The sequence below is a fragment of the Panulirus ornatus genome, chromosome 12 (assembly GCF_036320965.1).
Source record: "Panulirus ornatus isolate Po-2019 chromosome 12, ASM3632096v1, whole genome shotgun sequence".
In the NCBI taxonomy this organism is placed as follows: domain Eukaryota; kingdom Metazoa; phylum Arthropoda; class Malacostraca; order Decapoda; family Palinuridae; genus Panulirus; species Panulirus ornatus.
The window spans coordinates 22,236,236-22,260,918 of NC_092235.1; the positions used below are offsets into that span (position 1 = coordinate 22,236,236).

General features: G+C 38.5%; 1 protein-coding gene across 4 annotated transcripts in view; it reads left to right on the forward strand.

The window, feature by feature from the left end:
* The window catches only part of LOC139751846 (QRFP-like peptide receptor), a 166,707-nt gene extending 142,632 nt beyond the window's left edge, over positions 1-24,075 (forward strand). For 3 of the 4 annotated variants that reach the window (XM_071667475.1, XM_071667477.1, XM_071667476.1), the window contains 8 exons: positions 6,066-6,187; positions 8,301-8,424; positions 9,173-9,381; positions 11,801-11,879; positions 13,192-13,355; positions 15,727-15,867; positions 17,608-17,711; positions 19,103-24,075. In XM_071667475.1, coding sequence (XP_071523576.1) covers positions 6,066-6,187; positions 8,301-8,424; positions 9,173-9,381; positions 11,801-11,879; positions 13,192-13,355; positions 15,727-15,867; positions 17,608-17,665 — 897 coding nt within the window. In that variant the 3' untranslated portion in view covers positions 17,666-17,711; positions 19,103-24,075. The remainder of the gene's footprint in view (positions 1-6,065; positions 6,188-8,300; positions 8,425-9,172; positions 9,382-11,800; positions 11,880-13,191; positions 13,356-15,726; positions 15,868-17,607; positions 17,712-19,102) is intronic. The other variant, XM_071667478.1, reaches the window with a different exon arrangement.
* The last annotated feature ends 608 nt before the right edge of the window (positions 24,076-24,683 follow it).

Sequence of the window (24,683 nt, forward strand, 5' to 3'; positions counted from 1 at the left end):
AGCAGGTTTGGATGGTATTGCAGTGGAATTTATTAAGAAAGGGGGTGACTGTATTGTTGACTGGTTGGTAAGGTTATTTAATGTATGTATGACTCATGGTGAGGTGCCTGAGGATTGGCGGAATGCGTGCATAGTGCCATTGTACAAAGGCAAAGGGGATAAGAGTGAGTGCTCAAATTACAGAGGTATAAGTTTGTTGAGTATTCCTGGTAAATTATATGGGAGGGTATTGATTGAGAGGGTGAAGGCATGTACAGAGCATCAGATTGGGGAAGAGCAGTGCGGTTTCAGAAGTGGTAGAGGATGTGTGGATCAGGTGTTTGCTTTGAAGAATGTATGTGAGAAATACTTAGAAAAGCAAATGGATTTGTATGTAGCATTTATGGATCTGGAGAAGGCATATGATAGAGTTGATAGAGATGCTCTGTGGAAGGTATTAAGAATATATGGTGTGGGAGGCAAGTTGTTAGAAGCAGTGAAAAGTTTTTATCGAGGATGTAAGGCATGTGTACGTGTAGGAAGAGAGGAAAGTGATTGGTTCTCAGTGAATGTAGGTTTGCGGCAGGGGTGTGTGATGTCTCCATGGTTGTTTAATTTGTTTATGGATGGGGTTGTAAGGGAGGTAAATGCAAGAGTCCTGGAAAGAGGGGCAAGTATGAAGTCTGTTGGGGATGAGAGAGCTTGGGAAGTGAGTCAGTTGTTGTTCGCTGATGATACAGCGCTGGTGGCTGATTCATGTGAGAAACTGCAGAAGCTGGTGACTGAGTTTGGTAAAGTGTGTGGAAGAAGAAAGTTGAGAGTAAATGTGAATAAGAGCAAGGTTATTAGGTACAGTAGGGGTGAGGGTCAAGTCAATTGGGAGGTGAGTTTGAATGGAGAAAAACTGGAGGAAGTGAAGTGTTTTAGATATCTGGGAGTGGATCTGTCAGCGGATGGAACCATGGAAGCGGAAGTGGATCATAGGGTGGGGGAGGGGGCGAAAATTTTGGGAGCCTTGAAAAATGTGTGGAAGTCGAGAACATTATCTCGGAAAGCAAAAATGGGTATGTTTGAGGGAATAGTGGTTCCAACAATGTTGTATGGTTGCGAGGCGTGGGCTATGGATAGAGATGTGCGCAGGAGGATGGATGTGCTGGAAATGAGATGTTTGAGGACAATGTGTGGTGTGAGGTGGTTTGATCGAGTAAGTAACGTAAGGGTAAGAGAGATGTGTGGAAATAAAAAGAGCGTGGTTGAGAGAGCAGAAGAGGGTGTTTTGAAATGGTTTGGGCACATGGAGAGAATGAGTGAGGAGAGATTGACCAAGAGGATATATGTGTCGGAGGTGGAGGGAACGAGGAGAAGAGGGAGACCAAATTGGAGGTGGAAAGATGGAGTGAAAAAGATTTTGTGTGATCGGGGCCTGAACATGCAGGAGGGTGAAAGGAGGGCAAGAAATAGAGTGAATTGGAGTCATGTGGTATACAGGGGTTGACGTGCTGTCAGTGGATTGAAGCAAGGCATGTGAAGCGTCTGGGGTAAACCATGGAAAGCTGTGTAGGTATGTATATTTGCGTGTGTGGACGTGTGTATGTACATGTGTATGGGGGGGGGGGGGGCCATTTCTTTCGTCTGTTTCCTTGCGCTACCTCGCAAACGCGGGAGACAGCGACAAAGTATAAAAAAAAAAAAAAAAAAAAAAAATATATATATATATATATATATATATATATATATATATATATATATATATATAATCTTTAATCCATATGCAGGTAAAGTCTAATGGAATGTGGTGAGAAGGGGAAAAAAGGATAGATTGATAATAATTATGTACGAAAAACGATATATAAGCATTATTTAAGTTGGGTTGTCTGTCTGAGTGTGGCAGAGAGCAGAGCAATGCAAGGCCATGTTATGTAAACGTTTAGAAAAAAAAAAACGGAAAAAAAAACGCCGTGATTATGATAATTATATAAACGAGATTACATTTCCGAGTTAGAGGGATGTGACGTGAGCGAAAGTTAATGGACGTAGATGGTTTTCAAAGGTTTAGTGGGGTTAAGAGAGAGAGAGAGAGAGAGAGAGAGAGAGAGAGAGAGAAAGTCCTTTGTGTTCGCCATTGTTCATTGTGAGCGCTGAACTGGCGCAGCCATGGCTGTAGATAATTGTTTGTGGTTAAATGTTAGTTTCTATTTTCTCTCTTAATTTAAGATTAAGTTTTAATTTAGTCGTTGTCTCAACGTAGGGGATGGGAGATGCGTTAGTTTTCAGTGGAAAAAGATGATCAAAACACTGATTAATCTATCTATCGATATGTTTGTCTATCTATCTATCTATCTGTCTATCTCTCCCGTTTCGTCGTTATCGATATAGTTGTCTATCTATCTATCTATCTATCTATCTGTCTGTCTATCTATCCCTTTTCGTCGTTTTTTTTTTTAAGACACCAGCGTTTTCTGTAAGCCTTGTGTCCTCGGGTGTTCAGTAAATGCATCGTCGTGAGATTATTTCGCTGAAAAATAAATGGTGGATTAAAAGCCTTTATGTCGCAGTGCGTCACGGTTATTATACATATATATGTATCATATAGATGACGTCGTACGAGATAAAACGTGTGGGAGGTGAAGGATTTATCGGGAAAAAAAACCTCCATGGATTTTTAACTCATTTCGGGAAGACTCGACGGCGGGAAAACATGAAAGAAAACGTAAGTGTTTCAGAGAAAACGAAAATAAATTAAATACGCGCAATTTCGAAGGGGTAACTAGAGTATTTTTTTCTTGCCTGTTAATTTTAAACATTTTCTTACTTTTATATGGTTATAGAACCTTTCTCCTGTTAATTGCCTCCTTAATTGGCCTCAACTGTCGCTCGGGGTGATATAATTGGATTATATTAGCGGTGAGTGCTAATAATCGCGTTATATTTATATACCATAACTGTGCAGCGTACAGAGGTTGTGATGTACTTAAGAGACAAATCGAGTACAGTGGGGATGTACCTATAACGCTACAACCCAGATGAGTAACAACCACCCATCTCCAGTGTTGTGACGGTGTAACAACACATGCAGAGCCGTGAGTGGGCGGTGTGGGGGTGTTGTGGGCGGTGTGGGGGTGTTGTATATAACAAGCGTAGTTTAAACCTCTCGTTATGTGTCTCTCTGCCAACCTTCCCTTTGGCGAGAGAGCGCGTTGATCCGGCAAAAGACCATCGGATAATCCGGCCAACTAATCCTTCCCTCCCTTCGTTAATCCGGATTCGCGTCAGCAATGTATGACGTATTGGCGCGCACGAGGCCACCTCTCTCTCTCTCTCTCGCTCTCCCTCCAGACGTGGGCGCTGAGGGAGAGCTATCAAGTTCAAGCATATTTTTTATATATTAATTAATTAATTGTGGTAATTGTGGATTGAGAGGGAGTGAGGGGAGTGAGTGGGAAAGGGGGAGAGGGAAGGGGGATTACTGTCTGACGCTGGAGGGAGGAGAGACTGGAGGCCAGGCAGGTGTGCGCGCAGTGAAGTGTGACGTGTGATTGAATTAAAGATGATCACAGTTGCACTTAGCAGGTGATTAGGTCGCGATTAACGGTCGCATTAGCATGTGACCCCTGCCATCCAGCCAGCCAGTCTCTCTCTCTCTCTCTCTCTCTCTCTCTCTCTCTCTCTCTCTCTCTCTCTCTCTCTCTCTCTCTCTAATGCGGGTAAGCGTTGAAGGGTGTGTGTGTGTGTGTGTGTGTGTGTATGTATGTCATGTTCATTCTTGGGGAGGGGGGGTGTATATGGGTGTTTAGAGGTGGAAGGGGTGGTGGAAGAGAGAGAGAGAGAGAGAGAGAGAGAGAGAGAGAGAGAGAGAGAGAGAGAGAGAGAGAGAGAGAGTACCCCTTTCCTTCCCCCCACCTCCCCTCACCTCCCCTTTCCCCTCCTCCTCCTCCCCATGTGATTGGGAGGGAGGGAGGGAGGGGTACGCGCAGCAGCAGCGCTCAACCAATGCTCCGGGCTGGGGTGCTGGGGGGCGAGGGCGTTTCAAAGCACCGTAAGTAGATAATTAATAATTCATCCCTTCCATATAATCTCCTTGGGGGAGGGGAGGGGGAGGGGGGGTTGCTTGCTTTATAACCTGGAGCGGAGTGTTCGATACGCGACGCTAAGGCTAATTACGATTTAGCAAGAGCCAACAGACATGGTGGCTCAAACGACGTGTGCATTAATGGCGTATAGTTTGCATAATTCTTTTGTTGCTAGTTGTCCTCCTTGACGAGGCTGTGGTACTGCTGGAAGAAGGAGGAGGAGGAGGAAGAGTTGGTGGTACTGCTGAAGGAGGAGGAGAAGGAGGAGAAGTTGATGTTACTGCTGAAGAAGAAGGAGGAGGAGGAGAAGTTGATGTTACTGCTGAAGAAGAAGAAGGAGGAGGAGGAGGAGAAGTTGATGTTACTGCTGAAGAAAAAGAAGGAGGAGGAGGAGAAGTTGATGTTACTGCTGAAGAAGAAGAAGAAGGAGGAGGAGGAGAAGTTGATGTTACTGCTGAAGAAGAAGAAGGAGGAGGAGGAGGAGAAGTTGATGTTACAGCTGAAGAAAAAGAAGGAGGAGGAGGAGGAGAAGTTGATGTTACAGCTGAAGAAAAAGGAGGAGGAGGATGTAAGCATTGCTTCATTGGTGAAGATGGCGAGGCTACGGAACCGCTGAAGGAGGAGAGGAAGAAGAAGAAGGAGTAGGAGGTGGAGGAGGAGGAGGAGGTGGTGATGGGTATTGCTTTATTGGTGAAGATGGCGAGGCGACGGAACCGCTGGGGAAAAGTAGGTGGCTGGGAATGGCTTCAGTTGTGATCCATTATAAACATTGGCAGGCGATATAGACTGGAAGGAGGGAGGCTGGGTGTCCACTCTGTCGATACTGGGGGAGGAATGGGTGTGTTCCATCATCCTTCGGGGACGGTGGGGAATGGGTGTGTTCCATCATCCCCCGGGGACGGTGGGGAAGGGGAGGCTCCATCATCCCCCGGGGATGGTGGGGAAGGGGAGGCGTCTTCCTCAGACGGGTCCTCATCCTGGAAAGGTGGGTTCCAGTAATTTTCCTGATGGGATAAAGGAGACAAATATTTCCCTTGAACCCACGTTCATAATATATATATATATATATATATATATATATATATATATATATATATATATATATATATATATATATATCAGCGCAACCTCGAAGCTGCAGAAGCCCCATTAAAAAGGGATCCAGGTTTCTCTCTCTCTCTCTCTCTCTCGTCATAATGGAAGCCACTCAACAAAATGGAATTCTTCCTCTTCCCCCCCTTCCTTCCTTCCTTCCTGCAGCAGAATACAATCGGCTAACCATCTATTACAAGATGGACGCCAGTGCTTTGAGACAAAACGCCAATTCAGATGGGTAATGTTCCTCAGTGACAAGGTCACAAGGGGGTCTTTAGGGATATGGTTCCCTCGTTAACCTACCTTCCCTTCCCTACCCCTTCCTCCTCCCCCCCTCGCAGGCGACTAGATTACCTGATTACCGCTCGTTAAGGCTAGTTAATGGACACGTTGATTGGGATGACAAAGGCCAGAGAGTAAATCGAGTAAAATGGCAAGTAATTTGAAAGATGGGAGGTGGGGAAGGAGCCCCACTATATAGGACAAGGGAGGGCGAGAAAGGTTAGTTGGGGATAGAAGTCTTATTGTAGTTAGGTTGAACGAGGATAGTTATTATAATAGAGGCGATTATCGAGCTAGGATATTGATTATTAGGTTAGGGGGAGTATCATTAGGTTGTTAGGGTCGGGTGTGTTAGCTTTGGTTGGAATTTAGATTGGGTATATTAGGACACATTAGCTTAAAGTTAGGTAAAGATGGTTAGAGTTAGGTTCAGCAGAAATACCTTGTATAGCTTTGGGCTGGTTATTTCTAGGCTTGGTAGTGTTCCTCTAATTCAATCAAGGCTAGATAATAGGATACCTGTCTAATTATGGTTAGGTTAGGTTAGGTCAATTTGTATTTCACTAGACAGAAGTTGACAGAATTAACGAGGCTACAGTTACTTCACCGTGTCAGTAATGAACTTTATTTCCATTACAGACAGCCAAGGTGTTTGCATACTCCTGGACATTTGGCTGGTTCCTGTGCAAGGGCATTCACTATCTCCAGAATGTCTCTGCCATCTGTTCTGTCCTCAACCTTACTGCTATGAGTATGGAGAGGTGAGATATATATATATATATATATATGGTGAGCTACCTTGGCTAAGCTACAGAAAGGGAATACCTCTCTCTCTCTCTCTCTCTCTCTCTCTCTCTCTCTCTCTCTCTTGGTGAGCACTATGCCCTAACCTCTAGCCCTGTCTTTTATCAAGATCTCGTCAAGTACTTGTAAGGACCCGTACCTGCACAGAACTGCACAGAGGGTTGTGAGGAAGTGTTCAGAGGGGGTCATGAAAAAAATAGATATACAGAGGGTCATAAGATAGTGTAGTGAGAGATGTAAGGAAAAATGTATGGAGGGATGAGGAAATGTACTGAGGGACATAAAGGAGATGTATGGAAGGACATGAGGAAATGTATGGAGAGATGAGGAAAATTTCATTTTGCTGGTGATGGGGTCACCTGTGGTATATTACATTAGTGAGTAGTACATCCTCCTTAACTCACGTACATTGCTCTTCTTTCATAGTCTGTCTTGTTACATGAAAAAAGTTGATCATTTGTGCATAACAGCTTTGTTAGGTATCTTACAACACAAGTTTGAATAACTTAGAATTTAAAGTTTTATATACTGTATACATGAAAACTTTTTGTATGAGCTTTGTGAACCCTGTGTCTGCTGAATGAGACTTCTTGCTTTTTAATTTAGTTACCTCAAAGGCAATTTATTTGGCAACAGCTTGTTGAAACAAACAGTTGTATAAGTGTATGATATTAAAGGTGATGGGATACATGTTTGTAGGTGGGCAGTCTGTTAAAACAATCAGTTGTATAATATTAAAAAGATGGGGTGCATGGGTGGAGATGGGCAGCCTGTTTAGACAAATGGTTGTACAATATTGAGGGTGATGGGATGTATGTATGTAGAGGGGCAACCTGTTTTGGAACAAACTGTTTTATAACATTGAAGGTGATAGGATGCATGTTCATATGTCTAGACAAGAACATATGTGCAGGTTGTGACCTTTCTGGAGTTTTGAGGTTGTGTTAGGGAAGCAGACTATGTTCGATTAAATATTATTACCCTCAGTAATGTAGACAAAATGATGTGTTAAGAAATCTAACAACATAGTCTCTAACTACACAGTAGTAGGTGGTAACAGTTCAGTTACTCCACTTTTAGAGGCAGAAAGATTTGCTGAAGAGGCTCTAACAGAAGGCTGTAAAAACTGTACCTGAATTGAAGTTGTCAAGGAATAAGAACAGATCATCATCCATAGATTTGCCCAGAAAGGAAGAGAGAAGAGACAGACTAGACATGATCACATAGAAGAAAATGTTCCTCAGTCAGTTTACTAATGTCATTCGACTCAGAGTTCTTCTTTAAGAAAGGGAAAAATTGGCCATCTAGAGGTATAATGGGGAGAACACTGATATGAGGAAGTACAGAACAGTGGATGACTGAAACAGGTAAGGTGGATTAACAAATGCAAACGTAAAAAAAACAGTAGACTTTGATAAAAAAAAAAAGTTAAATAATGAGGATCGTCCTGTTGTAAAACTCCCACTTTGTATGCACAAATACTTATGAAAAAAGTATATTCACACTCTCATACACCCACAGTGACTTCTCACTAATGCCTGACCAGCATTATATACTTTTTCATAGCTGAGGTGAAAGTATTTGCAAGTAAATTATTATAAAAGCATAAGATCATTTTTCATTCATAATCTTTGATTTCCCTATCATTGCCTATGACAGCCTTTGTGTTAAATGCTTTGGGCTGTGTATGTACCTGGCAAAGATGCTGTCTTCAGCTGTACATCATCTTTTATTAAGGGACACACATGCCTACGCACACACACACTCAAGGGTATTGATTTAGGATATAATGATTTATGATTGCTTTTCCTTAATTTAGGAAGAGAGTTTAGGTTATTAATGAAAATTTAAAGGATCATTTTTGTTTGAAGTGTAATCACCTGCTCGCAAACAGTAGAACCAAAGAAGTAATTAGGTAATTGAACACCATGTTTGAATTCTCAGGGCATTAACATGTATTTTCATATGCACACAGTTTCTTATATCATTCCAGTTGCTGTTTATTCCCCTTTCAATTTTTGTTGCTGCTATCAGTGATTTATATTACATTTTCTCATCCTTCTTTCACAGGTACTATGCCATCTTGTTCCCGTTCCGTGCCAAATATATCCTGACTGTCCACCAAGCTCAGAGGATGACAGCACTTGTCTGGGTCCTTTCTATCCTCCTTTCCACTCCCATCCTCTTTGTTCAGGTGGGTAGATGGGAAAGGAAAACTAGAAGGGAGGTACATGGGAGATGAGGGTGGAATGTGCATTGCCCATGTCACTTGTGTTCAGTTTCCCTAATTGTCATATGTACAGGGTAACTCAAAAGTCCAGATTCACCTTTTCTCTTAAGCTCAACAGATGTTGAAATTACATGCCATGACCTTGCATTTCCAGACCTTGAGAAAAGAGTAATCTTGTTATGGGTATGCATGGGACATCACCCAGGTTCAAATCCTGGACATAGCAGTCGTCCTGTAGCCAATCCACATGTTCATCCTTCCCTCAGGGTTGGTCGATGAGTGGGTGCATGTCTTAGGCTGGGATATGTGTGTAATGTAGGTAAGCACATAAGAATGGCCTTGAATAGGGCATTCAGTTGCTTGTATTGGCTCAGCTACCATTGAAAAAAAGTTTGTTGGGGCATGATAGTGAATTTAAGAAATTTTAGAATGCTCTCTCCATTGAGTGAGGGATTTCTTGTAACTATATTCTCTTTGCATAAGTACACATCAAGACTCTTTCCATAATACTGCCGACTGTGATTGCCTCAACCCTCCATGGGTACACACACCCATAATCTTGTCCATAGGACTGCACCTCCCCTGCATGGGTACACAACTAGAATTTTTCCCCAAATACTGTCAACATTGACTGCCCGTACCCTCCTTAATTACATTCCAGTAATGTTGCTCCTTGTACTGCCAACAGAGATAGCTTTTCTCCTCTCCTCAGGTGCACAGCCGGGTTGGTGTGAAGGTTGAGTCGTACTGGTGTCACCGGGACTGGGAGAACACGTCCCTCTGGCGGGCCTATGAGACATACATGCTGGTGGTGCTACTACTGGTGCCTACACTCATCATGGGCTTTGCTTACTCTGCCATAGGCTACAAGCTTACTAAAGTCATGATTGAACGTTCTTCACTCGTTGGCTCAGCTCATGTGTAAGGAATGTAGTACATGTGTCTGTTTCATTAAATGTCAGGTGGTCTTTGTGCACAAGATCTGTGAAAAGTAGTAGATAATGAAGTGCATTGATATTTTTTACTTTGTCCAAAAGGGGATGAGCTGTTTTATTTATATTTTTTGTAAATTTCAGTATGTCTAAAGGAAGCTTTATATTATCTAACTTGTGTTTTTTGTTTGAGAAGTGATTTGATAATGAACTCCTTGTATCTTAGAAGGAAATTTGAGAGTCTATTCAGTTATGACCCATAGGGGGCTTCTCATTTTATTCATCATTCTCAGAAAATCTACTAATATTTTTTTTCATCTTAGTCCAAGAAAGGATTTGTTTTATCCTAGGTAAGTATGATGTGAGATCTGAAACTTGTTACTCAGATAGAAGAGGGGATTTAATAATCTGTACCCAAATTGATGCATATCCTTTTACTTACACCTAGTTCAGGCAGGGAATATGATCTTTTAAGATTTGTTCAGGTATGGGATCTCTCTATTAAAGACAGTGTGAATTAGTATGGCTAAAGTCAAGGATAGTAGATATAGGAAAAATATTTTGAGTTAACCCAAAATGGATTACAGCCACATCCATCTCTAGAGGATGGTGAGAGTAAGTGAGCTTGGGAAGGAGACTTGTGTGAAGAATTACCAGGAGAGATTGAGTGTGGCATGGCAAAAGGTGAGAGCAAATGCCATGAGGTGTGTGTGTGAGGAATGGGATGTATTTAGGGAAGCAGTGATGGCTTGTGCAAACGATGCCTGTTGTATGAGAAAGGTGGGAGGGGGCAGATCAGAGAGGGTAGTGAGTGGTGGGATGAAGAAGTAAAGTTGTGAGTGAAAGAGAAAAGAAAGGCATATGTATGATATAAGGAGTGCAAAGGACTACATGTATAAAAGAAAGCAGCAGGAGATCAAGAGGAAGATGTAAGGGTTGAAAAAGAGGGCAAAAGAGAGTTAGGGTGAGAGAGTATCATTAAACTTCAGGGAGAATAAAAAGATGTTTTGGAAGGAGGTAAATAATGTGCAAAAGACAAGAGAACAAATGGGAACATCAATGAAGGGGGAAGTGACAACAGGTGCTACACAAATGGTGCTAATATTGTTGAATACCAATGATGTTGAACGAACATTACTTTTCTTAATGTAATTCAAGTGTGTCTCCTCCCTGCATGTATATCTTGTTTTTCAGCACAATGCAGTTATGAAAATTCTTTGTATACTTTTGGGGAAAATATTATTGAAAAAGTATACTCTTCATACATATATGAAAATGATGATAATTGTAAACAGTCCCTTAGAGTCTACAAGAACGTGAACACTTGTAAAGAGAAACTTCAAGGCAAGCTCTATCAGTGATCGGGTACAAGGACAATGAATATAAAGGGATGAGGATGGACACAGTGAAAGGAGGACTATTCTTGACCACTATCTTGCACAAGAAAGATCAAAGGGATCAACACATGAAAGAGACTTTAAGGTTGACACCCAGCCCATACCCAAAGTATCACATCTGGTGATTGTCAAGGAAATTAATTATTTGCTGTTCAGAATCAAAGTAACTTTAAATGCATGGACATAAAGATGTTTAGAACAGTGTTTAAAACATATAACACGCCCAGACTAGAGTATTCAGCTCAAGTTTGGTCATAACACAAGGTGATGTAATGATCTGCTGGGGAGTGTTCATAAGCATGCGACATAGATTGTACAAGAGGTAAAATAACATAGCTACATAGAGAAAAAGGAGATGGGGAGGCAAGATAATCTACAAGTTCCAAAATGGGTTTTATAAAGTAAAAATTGAGCAGTCCTTCAAAATTAGAAATGACAGCGTTGCCAAGAGAGCATATCAGAACTCTAAGTAAGAATAAAGTTACAGATGTGAAGATCTTCTGTAGTAACAGAATTTTGGTCACATGGAACTACCTAAGAAAGGTAATTGTGAATCCCCACAGTATATGTAAACAAATCTAAAAAGATTGTCCAGTATTGGAAAAGTTTAAGAAATAGGGCCTTGTGAATGTAAAACTCACACCCTATATCAAAGTTACACATGACCTGGCCTTTAAGTAAGGTGACCTTGTTAATTTTAGCAATTGCAACAGGGTTCCTGTCTCATGGCTTGAAACCCTAAATGTTTACACCGCTACCAGCTGTTCACCTGCATGATGGTATCCATGAAATTTTGTATATTGATGTCCATTTATAAGAGTCGGTCACATGCTACATATTATTGCCTTTGTATTTACTGTTGATGGTCCTTGAGTAATGCAGTATCAGAAACCAAAAGAAACCCTAATTGAATATTCCTTTGTATACCGCAACTTAGGGCTGTCCAGTCTTATTGTTTAAGTTGGTGCTACTTTATTTAATAAAGATGGTGACTTTTAACATCCCTTGCAGTTCGGCTCTGGAGACTCATCCACTTAATTCCATCAGGGTGACGAGCAGGAGCCGGGATGATGACCGTGATGTCCGCCAGGTGAGATAAAACTTGTTTAGATTATACGAATTTATTGCTTTTCTTATGTTTGACTTTATAAGTGCAGTCATATGTTTATTGAGAGTTATGCAGTATAACGAATTACCCTCCCCTCTCGGTTTTTTTTTTTAAAATTTTCCAAAATAAGGAACAGAAGGGGGCCAGGTGAGGATATTCCCTTTGATCAAAGACCTAGCCCTCTGTTCTTAACGCTACCTCGCTAATGCGGGAAATGGCGTATTGTATGAAAAAAAAATGTACCTTGGGATGGGGGAGAAAGAATACTGCCCACCTGCCCATGTTTTACTTTCCAAAAGAAGGAACAGAGAAGGAGACAATCCAGACCCCACCTGCTCAAAGTTACACCACAAGTGAATAATCACCTTTAGCAAAACTGTATTATTAGAAGAACAGTCTAATAAAGATCTCACTTCAAAGGAGTTTACATTTCCCCTGCTACTGGAAGTAGTGCAGCCATTTGAAAGGTCCTCAGTAACATCAGGACTCTTTCATGGAAGCTGGTACTGGGATAATTTTAAGTGAATAATAAATATCTAAGAACACTGGCTCCTCAACAGCCCTGTCCTCACTCCACAAAGACCCACAGATAACACCCCAACTCAGTGGCTGTGGCTACCTTCCTAAGTGTAGCAGAACCCCAAGGAAGGGATCCATGAGTAGAAAATTAGGTCCATATATAAGTCCATATAAAACTGTAACTCTGAAATGTCATCCTACTTCTTCCTCCACTATGTCTCTCTCACCCTTTCAGCTCTCCTTCCCCTTTTTCTGTTTGATCTTCAGCCCTTCTTTGACTACTACACATCCCATTCTCTCATATCTCGGTATGCTAATAAGCCTTCCTAAATGGATCGTTTTTTTTTTTTTTTTTTTTTCCAAAAGAAGGAACAGAGAAGGGGGCCAGGTGAGAATATTCCCTCAAAGGCCCAGTCCTCTGTTCTTAACGCTACCTCGCTATCGCGGGAAATGGTGAATAGTATGAAAAAAAAAAAAAAAAAAATGGATCCTAATATTATCCCATCACATCCCACCCTACACCTCTCCTGTAACAGATCTTCATATTCCCAGCACTGTTCTTCATCCGATGATAGTCCTGGTAATTGCCAGGCATTTCTCTTTAGGTAATCCTTGTTCCTGTTCAACCCTATTAAGCCTTCCTTGCCTCCTCTTCCCTTAACATAGTGATGGTGTTTTTATGATAGTACTGATAAAAATAGACTAGTTATTCTCACTCTGTTGTTCCATTTTTCTCACCCCTTGCTGAGCTTGCCCCCATTCCTGTTCCTTACAGATTGTAACAATGCTGTTTGTGGTGGTGGTGCTGTTTATCCTGTGCTGGTCACCATTGCTGGTCACCAATGTGCTACGTGCATGGGGATTTCTACCCAAGTATGATCATCGCTCCTTCTTCAAACATCTATACAACACCGTCCACTTACTTGCATATTTTAACAGGTAAGGGGTATATGTTTTCTTGAGAATTCGTGAACTGGAATTTATTCATTTCATGGGCATTTCAGAGAAAATTGTTAGTTTTCAGTAACTTAAACAGGTTAGAGTTACTGGCTTTTGCTTCATTATATATTTTGTTGAAAAAGAAATTATTCATACTACTGTATTGTATATCCTTATAGTTAGTTTCTCTCTCTCAGCTCATCCTCTACTCATCCTCTACATATGTCCACTCTGGTTCAGTTCACCCTGGTCAGCTCTCTCATACAGACCTTGCTCTTAGTGTTATTCTTTACACATACAATCAACCTTCTTCATACTGCATATTGTCCTCATGCACATCCTCCTCTTCTGTTCTTTTACAGTCAAGGTCCAAGACACTGATCTTTCCTTTCACTCTCCTTAATGTACAACAACCCTTCTCTGCTTGACCATCTGCTTGACCCAAATGCTAATTTAACCCTCTTCATAGATCTTAAAATTAATCCAATGATTGCAGTTATTTATTTAGTGTGCCCTCAGTGCAGTAATTTTCAGTAAATTAGAGAAATTTTACTCCCTTTGTCTCACCATTTGAAAGAGCAATTTTCCTATGAAGAAATGGTGTATATGTTAGTATAGGACATTTTACTAACATGCATGGTGAGATTATCAAATGAATAAAAGATCTGGCTGCAGCATTAACAGGCATACACTGCCTTCCCCTAAGAGCATGTTATATACACATCTTAGTATGCAATCGTCTTATAATTCCCAGTAATATGTGCTGCATTATTTAAATTCTTCTAAATACTCTTTATATAAAGTTATACATTGTCTTTATACATATATATATGAACAACTCGCATAAATGTCTCTACATTATCTATATTAATTTTCTTTGCTGCCTAGGCAGTGCAAAAATTGTGCTGATTTTTTTACTGCACCCAGGATATTTAAGTCTCCCAGTTAATACATGGCACTCTCACAGTCAACTGCCAGAGGCATCCTATGGTGTATAAAGTATATCAGCAGTCACTTTTTAAGCCCTCCCCCATAATTCCTAACAAGTGCATTGATTAAGGTCTCATCCTTCTTTTCTAACTGCCACACCAGCCCCATTTAGTCATCTCCTTCAGCTTCCAACTACCCCAGTCACCCAAATCTTTCTTTGCTGGCAGGTCATTTCTTTTTATTTGCCTTCCTTTTCAAATGGCTACCCATTATCCTTTTTTTTTTTTTTTCTCTTTTTCACCCCCCCCTCTCTTTCCTGTAAGCAGTCTCAGTCTTTTCACTCCTTCCACAACTAATATATATCATATATATCTTCTTTATGAACAACTCTTGCAAACCCTTCTCCAAGCTAATGTATCATTCTTCTCTCTCTTCTGTTCCAGTAATTGTATCAGTCCCACTTCCTTCTTCCAGCTACTCTGCAACCATTTCCATATCTTGCAACAGTCTTACCTTTTAGCTCTCCAACAAAATGATACAAATGCACCTCACTTATATTATCTAAATTTGGCTTCAGAAATTTAGAAATAGAAAAATTCTCTCAAGTACCAAAGTAAAAGATAATAATTGCTACACACTGTTCTAAACATCATTGTAAGGCTCTGTTGCACCGAGTGATAAAACATTTCAATTATATTTTGGTGCTAGACAGCTGGCATTGTCAGAACAAACAGACATTTTTTCTTTTGTCAAAATTATGAGCATTTTTATGGTCATGCTGCATTTAAGTCTTATGTACAATAACTGCTGAAACACATTTGTATTGATACATAGTTCTAGTTAATGCATGCAGTATTCAATATAATTTTACAACCAATTGGGCTGTGTATATATATATTTCATTTGAAGAAGGTAACTTTTAAGTCCACAGCATTAACATCTTGCATTAACCAGGCAGGTACAAGACCTCAACAAATTCTTTTTGAGCTGCATGAGATGGAATTGGTGTGAGGCAAATTGTACAGAAATATGAGAAAAACTAATGTACTAGAATGTTTTGTTTGAGCTATATTTGCTCATGTTGAATTAGCAGTAGCAGTTTTCATTATTAGTTTTTTGCAAACCTTAATGTATCATTTTGTTGTTACTAGTAAGTCTGAGGTTACACTGCAGTTGAAAAGTAACTTAATGAGGTTGAATTACTGTCAGTAAGCAAAAGGAGTGCAGGCTTGTTGGAGAACTTCTCATTCCAAGTATATTATAGGTTTCATCATATACCAACAAGAGTCTTTGTTGCTAGTTATGGAAGACAATAAGGGGCTTTAACATCTTTTATTATCATCTCAAAAAACTTTTGGCCCAAATTTTAGAGAAGGGGTTTATGTGGTATGAAGGGTCATACTAAAATGATCATTTCCCTACTCTTCTTTTCTCTCAACAGCTGCATCAACCCAATTGTGTATGGATTTCTTTCCAAGAACTTCCGGGAGAGTTTTTATATGGCACTATGTCCATGTCTTCGTCCCACCCGAACTCCTGTAAGACAGATGTCCCTCTCGCACACCCGAACTACTTCAGTAGGGTGAGTTATCACTCGTGAAACTCTAACAAAGTGTTAGAAATGTATGACGTAAAGTAAATTGCATGGATGTGGGAAGCATATGAGTGTGCATAACAGTGTAGGTGTAGAGAGATTTGTGCAATAATTTTATAGTAATAATGATTGCTTGACCTGCCTGAGACAGCATTGATAAAAAATGCTATGATTAGTAATAACAGTGGTGGTATAATCCTTTTTTATACTTGTTTCCTATTTCCTTTAGAGAGAGGTAACACCAGAAAAAAACAAAGAATGGCCTCTCTAGCTGGAATGTATGATGTACCAAAATCATAACTTTTTCGACAGCCAAGCCCCAAGCACTTCTCTATGATTTCTCCTGACCATTTCATGTGCCATGATTCAGCTCATTGACAGCATATTGCCCCTTGTATACTGAATAACTCTGTCTGCTCCATCCCACGCATTCCTTACTCCCTCCTGCATGTTCATGCCCCAGTATTGCAAAACATATTTAACTCCATCCTCCCATCTCTTCTTCAATTTCCCTTTTTCCATTTTCCCTTCACTTTTCATGTGTATACCTTCTTGGTCATCATCATCTCACTCATCTTGTCATATTTCCAGACCATTTCAGCGCACCCTCTTCTGCTCTACTGTATGTACTTCTATTACTACCTCACCATTTTCTCACCCAATCATTTCTTATCTTGATCCACCCTTCTCACACCACATTGTGTCCTAAAATGTTTCATTTCCAGCACATCCATCCTGTTGATTACTTTTTATCTGGGGCCCATGCTGTGTATCTGTACAGCACCATGGGGACTATTGTATCTTCAGACATATCCACCTTTACCCTCAAATGACAGTGGCCTCTCATTCCATGCACTCCGTAGTGCACCCAGAACCATAAGATACCCCCTCACCCACCCTGTGGCTCACTTCAGCTCCCATGGTTCCATATGTTGCCATACCCACTCCCAGGTATCCAAAACATTCCATATATTCAAGGTTCTCCATTGAAACTTGTAGATCCTTAAATGCCACGTTAAAAAAGTTTTCTCAGGAAAGTATTTCACACACAAACTCTTCAAAACAAACACCTGATCCACACATTCTCCTCCTCTCCCAAAGTCAGAGTTCCTCCCCATTCTGATTATCTGTGTATATCACCTTCCTCTCAGTTACCACTCTCCCAGACATCTTACCAGGTACACTCTACAAACTTAAATTTCTGTGAGTCAAGCTTTCAAGTTTTGTCATCCCTCTTTCCTTATACACTAGCACCATACAGGCATTATAACAATTCTCAGACATCTCAGTCTGAACCATATGTACAAGAGAAATCCAAACTAACCAGTCTGCAACACAGTAACCCCCTTTCCTAAGAGATTCAACTACATTTCCATTCACTCCAGTGACTTACGTGAAGTAGCCAAGGTAAGGGCAGTCAGTTGCCCTTGCTGTCTCTCCCAAAGAAAATGCAAAATTTTTGTGGCCACATGAAAACATATATGATGAAAATGCAAGGATAAGAGGTTATGCCCAACAAGATCAAAATTCCCTCTCTATATGGACAAATGGGTAATAATTAATGGTTGAATATTAGACTGGCTCTCATCCAGATGCAACTCAAGCCTTGTGCCCTTCACCATAATTCACAAGCAGTATCCCTTCACCTGGAACACTTCATATTGACATATATACAACTTTATATCTAAGTACTGATAGATGACTTTTAATTGAATGATTATTTCTCAGGTACAAGGGGAGTTTTCGACTGAGTGTACGATATACCAATCGAGCCACCAATGTTTGAACTTCCATAGATACCATTAGAGCCATGTGTATCACAGGTTGCAATGGTACGTTTATTTCTGGTTGTATTAAGTGCATTCGATTTTGTTTTAAATGCTTACTTACCAGTTACTTAGTGTATTAGATGTATTTGTTGAATTGCAATAAGCATGCCAATATATGTGATGAAATAGGTTTTTATGATGAAATAGGTTTATATCAGAGGTATTTGATGCCATCAAAGACTGTGACTGTGAATAGTATATTCATTTGTTATCCATAAGACAGCAGGCAATGTCCAGAAATTGTATCAAGCATTGCACAAGCAAAGAAAGAAATCTTTTACGAAATGGTAGATTAGCCTTCAAAAGTAACAAAATATATGACGTTATGATATTACCTTTGTGTTAGCCTGGTCCAGTGTTAAGTGAACTCTTGGAGGGGGTGTGAACTTGTTTCAGAACCCTCCATACAGCAAGAAAGCATGGAAATGATAAGAACATGATTATAAAAAGAAATGCTTTTCACACTAACATTCAGGGTAAGGGGGATTAGTCAGCAAGTGTAGAGAAGACTTTAAAGGATTTGTTTCTCTATTCTGAGTGCAACACTGATTTCTTATGCTTTCATGTCATTTATAAGCACAGTGTTACTAGTGAATAAACATGTAGATGTGAAAATTGTACACTTTTCATGCTAAGTGTTAGTATAATGAGTGGTTGAAACGTAGATATTGGAGATTTTATTTCTTTTGAATTATTCTAGCTCTTTACTTATTTTCCCTTACCAGAATTCTCTGTAACCCTAGGATTACACAGAAAAAAAAGATTGGCACATTTGTGACTTCATTTCTTTCCCAAGCGCAAATTCCATAAGCATGTCTCCTTTGCAAGCTTCCCTCCTCCTCATGTAATCCTGCAAAAAATTACCCTGTAAGTCACTTATTTTTTATTTCTTATGTTACTAATCTTCACGTTCCCCACCAACTGATTTGTAATTGTTCCTTCAGTAAACTTAGGTCATGCAACACCTTGTGTTTTCCACAGAATAACTTTATATGCTCCACCTTCAAGTTGATGTCCATGCACTAACAATGGTGGTTTCATTTGTACTGAGGAAAGCAGAATTTTTTCCCATACCTTTCTAGTGATGGAAGAGACCTCTGTTTACTATTGCTGGTCTAAGTCAGTTGGATATTTGAATGGACAGTATAAGATAGTAAATCAGTTTTTGTTGGCCCTCATTCTCTACCAGCACATCCTGTGTTGTTGTCTGCCATTTAAGGGTTAACTATGTACGCTGAGGTGAGTGTATGTTGAGTGAATTTATTATATTTGTATGATGAGTGTGTATATACTTACATAATTGGGGAGCCTCATCCAAATCTTTTCCAGGGTAATTACGATACTTTAATCTCGCATTATATTCATATCCTTTTTTTTTCTACTTTTTCCTGCAGAATGATTGTGCCAATTCTGCATCTGTCTTCACTGCAGGACACCCAAATGCAATATGTATCAGTTTGACCATTGCTTCACACAGTTGTGAAGCTTGGCATCCAAACTTTTGAGGAGGGATGAAGTATGTAGTTCAGTAATCTCACATTTGAGTATTTTGAGCATATCGGATAATTTAAGTTTGTTTTGTGATGTGGAAATGGGTTTTCAGGTTTTGAACATCTTTGAGTATGTATTTACTCATGTAATTTACACCTCACAGATATTTGCTTTATAGAAAGACATTCACTCCCATGGTATTCAGAAAACTGCTCTTTTGCAGATTCCATGATGTGAAGTATGAATACTTCTCAGTTTTATATATATAAAATCTATATAATGCAATGATTAATTATGCTTTTACTAATATTTTTCAAAATTTACATATTGCTCAGTTTAATGTCAAACACAGCTCATATGAACAGTTGAATTTAATATTGTAAAGTTTCTGCCAACTTTACAGTATTCTAAATCATGCTAAGCAATGTTTGATTTATGTAATGTCTACAGCTAATATTTATTAATTTTGAGTGCCATATATCACTTTTATATGCACACACATTTTCAAAAAATTAGTTTACTCATTCACATGTGGACTGAGTAACTGTACATATTCATTAATGAGCCTCATGCATAAAACAAACACAAGCACACACAGGCACATGTGAACAAAACCATTTTAGAACCAAATTAGAATGCATAAGTTTGGTCACTCCATTTGAGTAGACATAGATTTGCAAGAGAAGGTCCAATTAGTGGTCATGTAAAATTCTACCTGATGTGAGAGAGCAAAAAGCACAAGGAAGGGACATACCATAGATTTGCTCACGTAAGGAGAGTGAAGGAAAAGAGGAAACAAAATTCAACATGAAAATTACTAGAAATCGATTGGACAGTACAGATGATAAGCAGTTCTTTGACATGTGGAGGAACAAGTCTACTAAAAGACAAGTGATACTTGGCCAATAAAGTTGAACTAGAAGGATGTTTCATGGCAGACTTGTCACCTTCAGTGTAGCAAAGTTATGGGTGTGAAATATGAATGGGTGGAAATATGGTTTGGAAAATGTCATAAACTTTTAAGTTCCATAGCCACCGTTGGAATTTTTGTTTGTTACAAGCCAGCTTAAGTTCCACATTCTCTGACGAGCATAACTTGTGGGAAATTCAAATTGATGTCATGAGTCCTTTGCTAATCAGTTCATTAGCTGCTGGAAAATAACTTTATAGAGTACATTGTTTGATGCATTTAATCTGACTTGTGGGTCTGATCAGATTATTATGTTATAAGCAAATGTAAGTTCAATCCTAAACGTTTTTATTTAGGATTTAACTCGTACAAAAGTCAAATTACAGTAAAATTATGTACCATATAGCATTCTTTACATCTTAGAGAACGGTTTTATAAAGCTTCATGAGTATTTGAATCAAGCTTCTCAAGTAATGATCGAGGTTAAAATGCTACTTCCTGTGAGGGATAGATGGACAGATGATGGATGATTGACAGATGCTGATAGATAATATATTTCCAGTGTCCACCATGTTACACAGAAAATGGAAAAAACATATGACAAAATACTTCAGTAGTAGCAGATTGTGCTTAAGAAGAATAAAGTAATAAATGAAAATTAATGTAGAGATTATTGAAAAGTTCATGACCCATATGACACTTTGGAAACATTGAGAAGACCATGATGATATATATAATGAATGAGATTAAGAGGAAGCAAATAAACAAAAAATTTCACACATGTAACTTAAAGCCCAAAATACTTAAATAGACAGGTAGGAACAATTCAAAGAGCTGCTAAGGGAGATAAAGATTATAAATAGACCAAAGGGGAATATCATGATTGAAATAAGATTTCATATTCACTATATGTTAAGGTTTTCCAATCATTATTTTCTGACTCAGGCCACAGAATATTCAAAGAATATGAAAATACCCACTGTAAGGCAGATGTTTGTTTGAAGAGAGTTACACAAAGTATAGCTTGTGTGGCCAAGTCATTTCAGACATGTGAATGATTGTCACAAAATGGATTCATGATACAGAAGCAACAGCTGCTGTTTGATTGTCATAATGTGTTTTGATATTTTCTAGATATTATATTCCCCCATTATTCACTTTCAGTGATTATGTTTCCATCCATTCTTATTCCACTTCCTATGATTATGTTGCTTCAGGCAACGCTAGTGTTCCAGGGAATAATTTTGCCCAAGTTATGCCTCCTACTAAAAGATGTAACATAATTCATTAGCTGATGAAGATTACTTTTTTTGCCTTGGAATTTAATACAGATGCGTTTGATATTTTCCTAACAGTATTTCCACCGATTATTCGCTTTGAATAACCATGCTTCCTTCCACTCTGATTCCACTTCCAATGATTATGCTGCTCCAGGCAACACAAGTGTTCCTGGGAACACCCTTCTAGTTTACTGTCTTCACGTAACTATATTAAAATATTTTCTTGTTCTCTATATGAAAGCTGCATTTATATAGAACTTCTTTGTTTTTCTATTTCTGAAATTTTCAGAGTTCCTGGTATCAATGAAGATTATATTCCATTTCTATCCTCATATGAGCACTTCTTATTTGAATTCTGTCACTACCTATGCTTTTGTTTGTACTTTAGGTCCATATTATATAGTCTGCCTCCATTTAACTCAAGACTAAATATTATACCCTTATTCTTTTGTGTAGTTTTACAATCATTGCATTCATGTGTCTTTTTATATACTACTGTCATTCATATATACTACTGTCATTCATATATACTACTGTCACTTCATGGTCTTACTAATGTTGCGTAGAATCTCTTTTCTATTAATACATTTCTGCCTGCCTGTCCCCAGTTACTTAGTGTACTCCAGCTTTCTCAATATTACTTTCTTTTGATATCTAGGAACTTGTATTTTCTCAAACTTTAATTTTCTCATCACTGTATTCATTTGTTTGTCATTAATTTTTGTTCTAAGGCTGAACATGAAGAACACAACAACACTGTCTTTTTTCTGTTTTAGAATCGGTGGCCACCATTACTGGCAGTCATCACAACTCTGATTGGGCTTTATTGCTTTTGTCTCTTTGTTTTATCTCATTGGTTTAACCTTATAGTGATAAGCTCTCAGGGAAGGAGTTGCTTAGTGGATTAATCAACCTAACCAGGAAACAAAATTTGTTTGACTTATGATATTCCTTGTGAATTTCTCCGAAGTTCTCTTTTAACAGTCTTTCTTACAGGCCGTTAGATCATCTTGCTGTTCTCATATTAAAAACAAAAGAAGCAAGACTTATTAGGAATTGCTTGTAATGCCAGCCTAAGAGCATTGCCTGCCTGCAGTGGTGGGTACTTATTCTACAGTAGGAAAAAGGGCTTGTTAATTTTTTCATTCTATATTTTTATCCCTAGATCTTCATTTCTGTTTTTACCTCCAGATCATCATTTCTGTTTTTTACCTTTATTATAAAGTTATGCTATCTTTCAGATCCCCTACATCTGTGTGCCAAATTAGTCTGTTTGCTCACCACCTGATCATCTAAATGGCATTGCACTTTTCCATGCTACTTTGTGCATCTTCTTTCTACCATGAGGGTCCCTTCTTTTTTCATACCAGTCTCATCCCTACCAGTTGCCTATCTCTAATACATAGAATAATACACAAAAGAAGTTCCCTCAGTCCTCTCGTTTACATATTTATTATTCTTGCAGTCATAATCTCTTTATGGTTTCCATTTTTCAAGCATATCTCGCAGTAGCACATTTATGGTCATTTCTTATTTCCTTGTTTTTTCCAATAAAGGAAATTCAAACCTCTGTAAAACTTTCATTGGTACATGTTTAGAAAATATTTTAGTCTAACCACATTATCTTCAATTCAGCCCTAAGGAAACGTTTCAGTGTACATGTAAATAAATCCTTTAAAGAATTACTTAACCTCTTTTTAAGTCCAAAACTAACAGAAACACTAAACATTCTGAGGATTTTGGTTATGTTTATATTTCAGGTAGATTAATATTGTAGTTTTGAGAGAATAAGTATGTAGATTTTTAACACTTGCAGTTTATCTTATGCTGGAAAGAAGGTGCTTTGGGCAGAAGATGAATGACAAAATGTAGTCCGATATGATTAAGATGGCTACATTTACTGTATACATTTTCTCCTTGCTGTTTAACTTTCTTTGTACCATAAGGTTTGAAATGAATTCCTATACAGTATATGTCTTTGAGTACATGCTGGACATGTTATCACAGAGTATCAGGGTTTCAAAAAACTCCCTGATTGCATTCACATGAAATAATCATGGGACTAATATCAGTATAGGAATTGCTGGTACTGTACATTAAATGCTTATTAACTTAAAGTTTATTATATAGATGACTGAAAAAGATTACACTGTATAAATTTTAGATTGTACATATATGAATAATTCATTATATGATACCTATAATTATATACTAATGGTAGTATGAAAGTAGAAATATAATTGCTATTTTACTTATTTGTAATTACAGGGATGAATAATATACAGATATTTTTCTTAAGCACAGTAGTAGTTTCAGGCTTAGCAGATCCAGCCAGCTAGTTTCATTGTGTAGGATGTTGGAAACAAATATAACACATTCGAGACCTGTCTTTGTTAAATGTAGACTAGATAAATGTGAATTTTTCATTTGTATACATGTAAAATATGTAATTATGCTGGAAGGAGTAAAAACAGTAATGTTTACCTGACTCCCCACACACAAATCTGCTTCTTGACAGATATTTCAGGACCTTTGAATACACGTTTGGCATCGTAAAGAAAGAAAGCCACAAAAGATTAAGAAAATAAGTAATAACAAGACTCGAAAATTGTGATGGTAAGAACAGTAAACAATCCAAATACTTGTGTAATTTGTAGGCTGTGTAACATCACACCACCAACATATAGGGGGAGATATCCACTGCACTGTAATATTGCAAATATATGTTAGGGGGAGAAAATGTTGTATACCTGTACATTTAGTTGCATTATTAGATGAAGCTTATATATATATATATATATATATATATATTCTATTTTTCAGTTTTGATGTAAATTGTGTATATATGTATTATTTAATGTATTTATGACAAGCATGTTATTAATATAAGCAAGTTAGCAGACACATGCATGTCACTTTGTCAATATAGTATCTATAATAGTGTATAAGCATAATATGAATGTTCTGTAATAAATGGCTATATTGTGAACCTGTATGATGAAAGGTTACTATTTGTTTATTATCCTTATATCCAATGAAATGAGTGAAGGAAAATTGTATCCAAAAGGTTGCCCACACAAGCATCAGCTTGAAGATCACGTTTTGGGTTGTTATTAACACCCTAAAGCTTAACAGGGTATGTAACGACTTTATGAAATTGGTACAGGATTTATCACCACAGTACAATAGTTTTGAACATTGTATGGTAGTTATGAACATGGTACAGTATTTTTGAAAATGGGACAGTTTTTATGAAAAGATACTATGTATGAAAATGGTATAATATTTACAAAC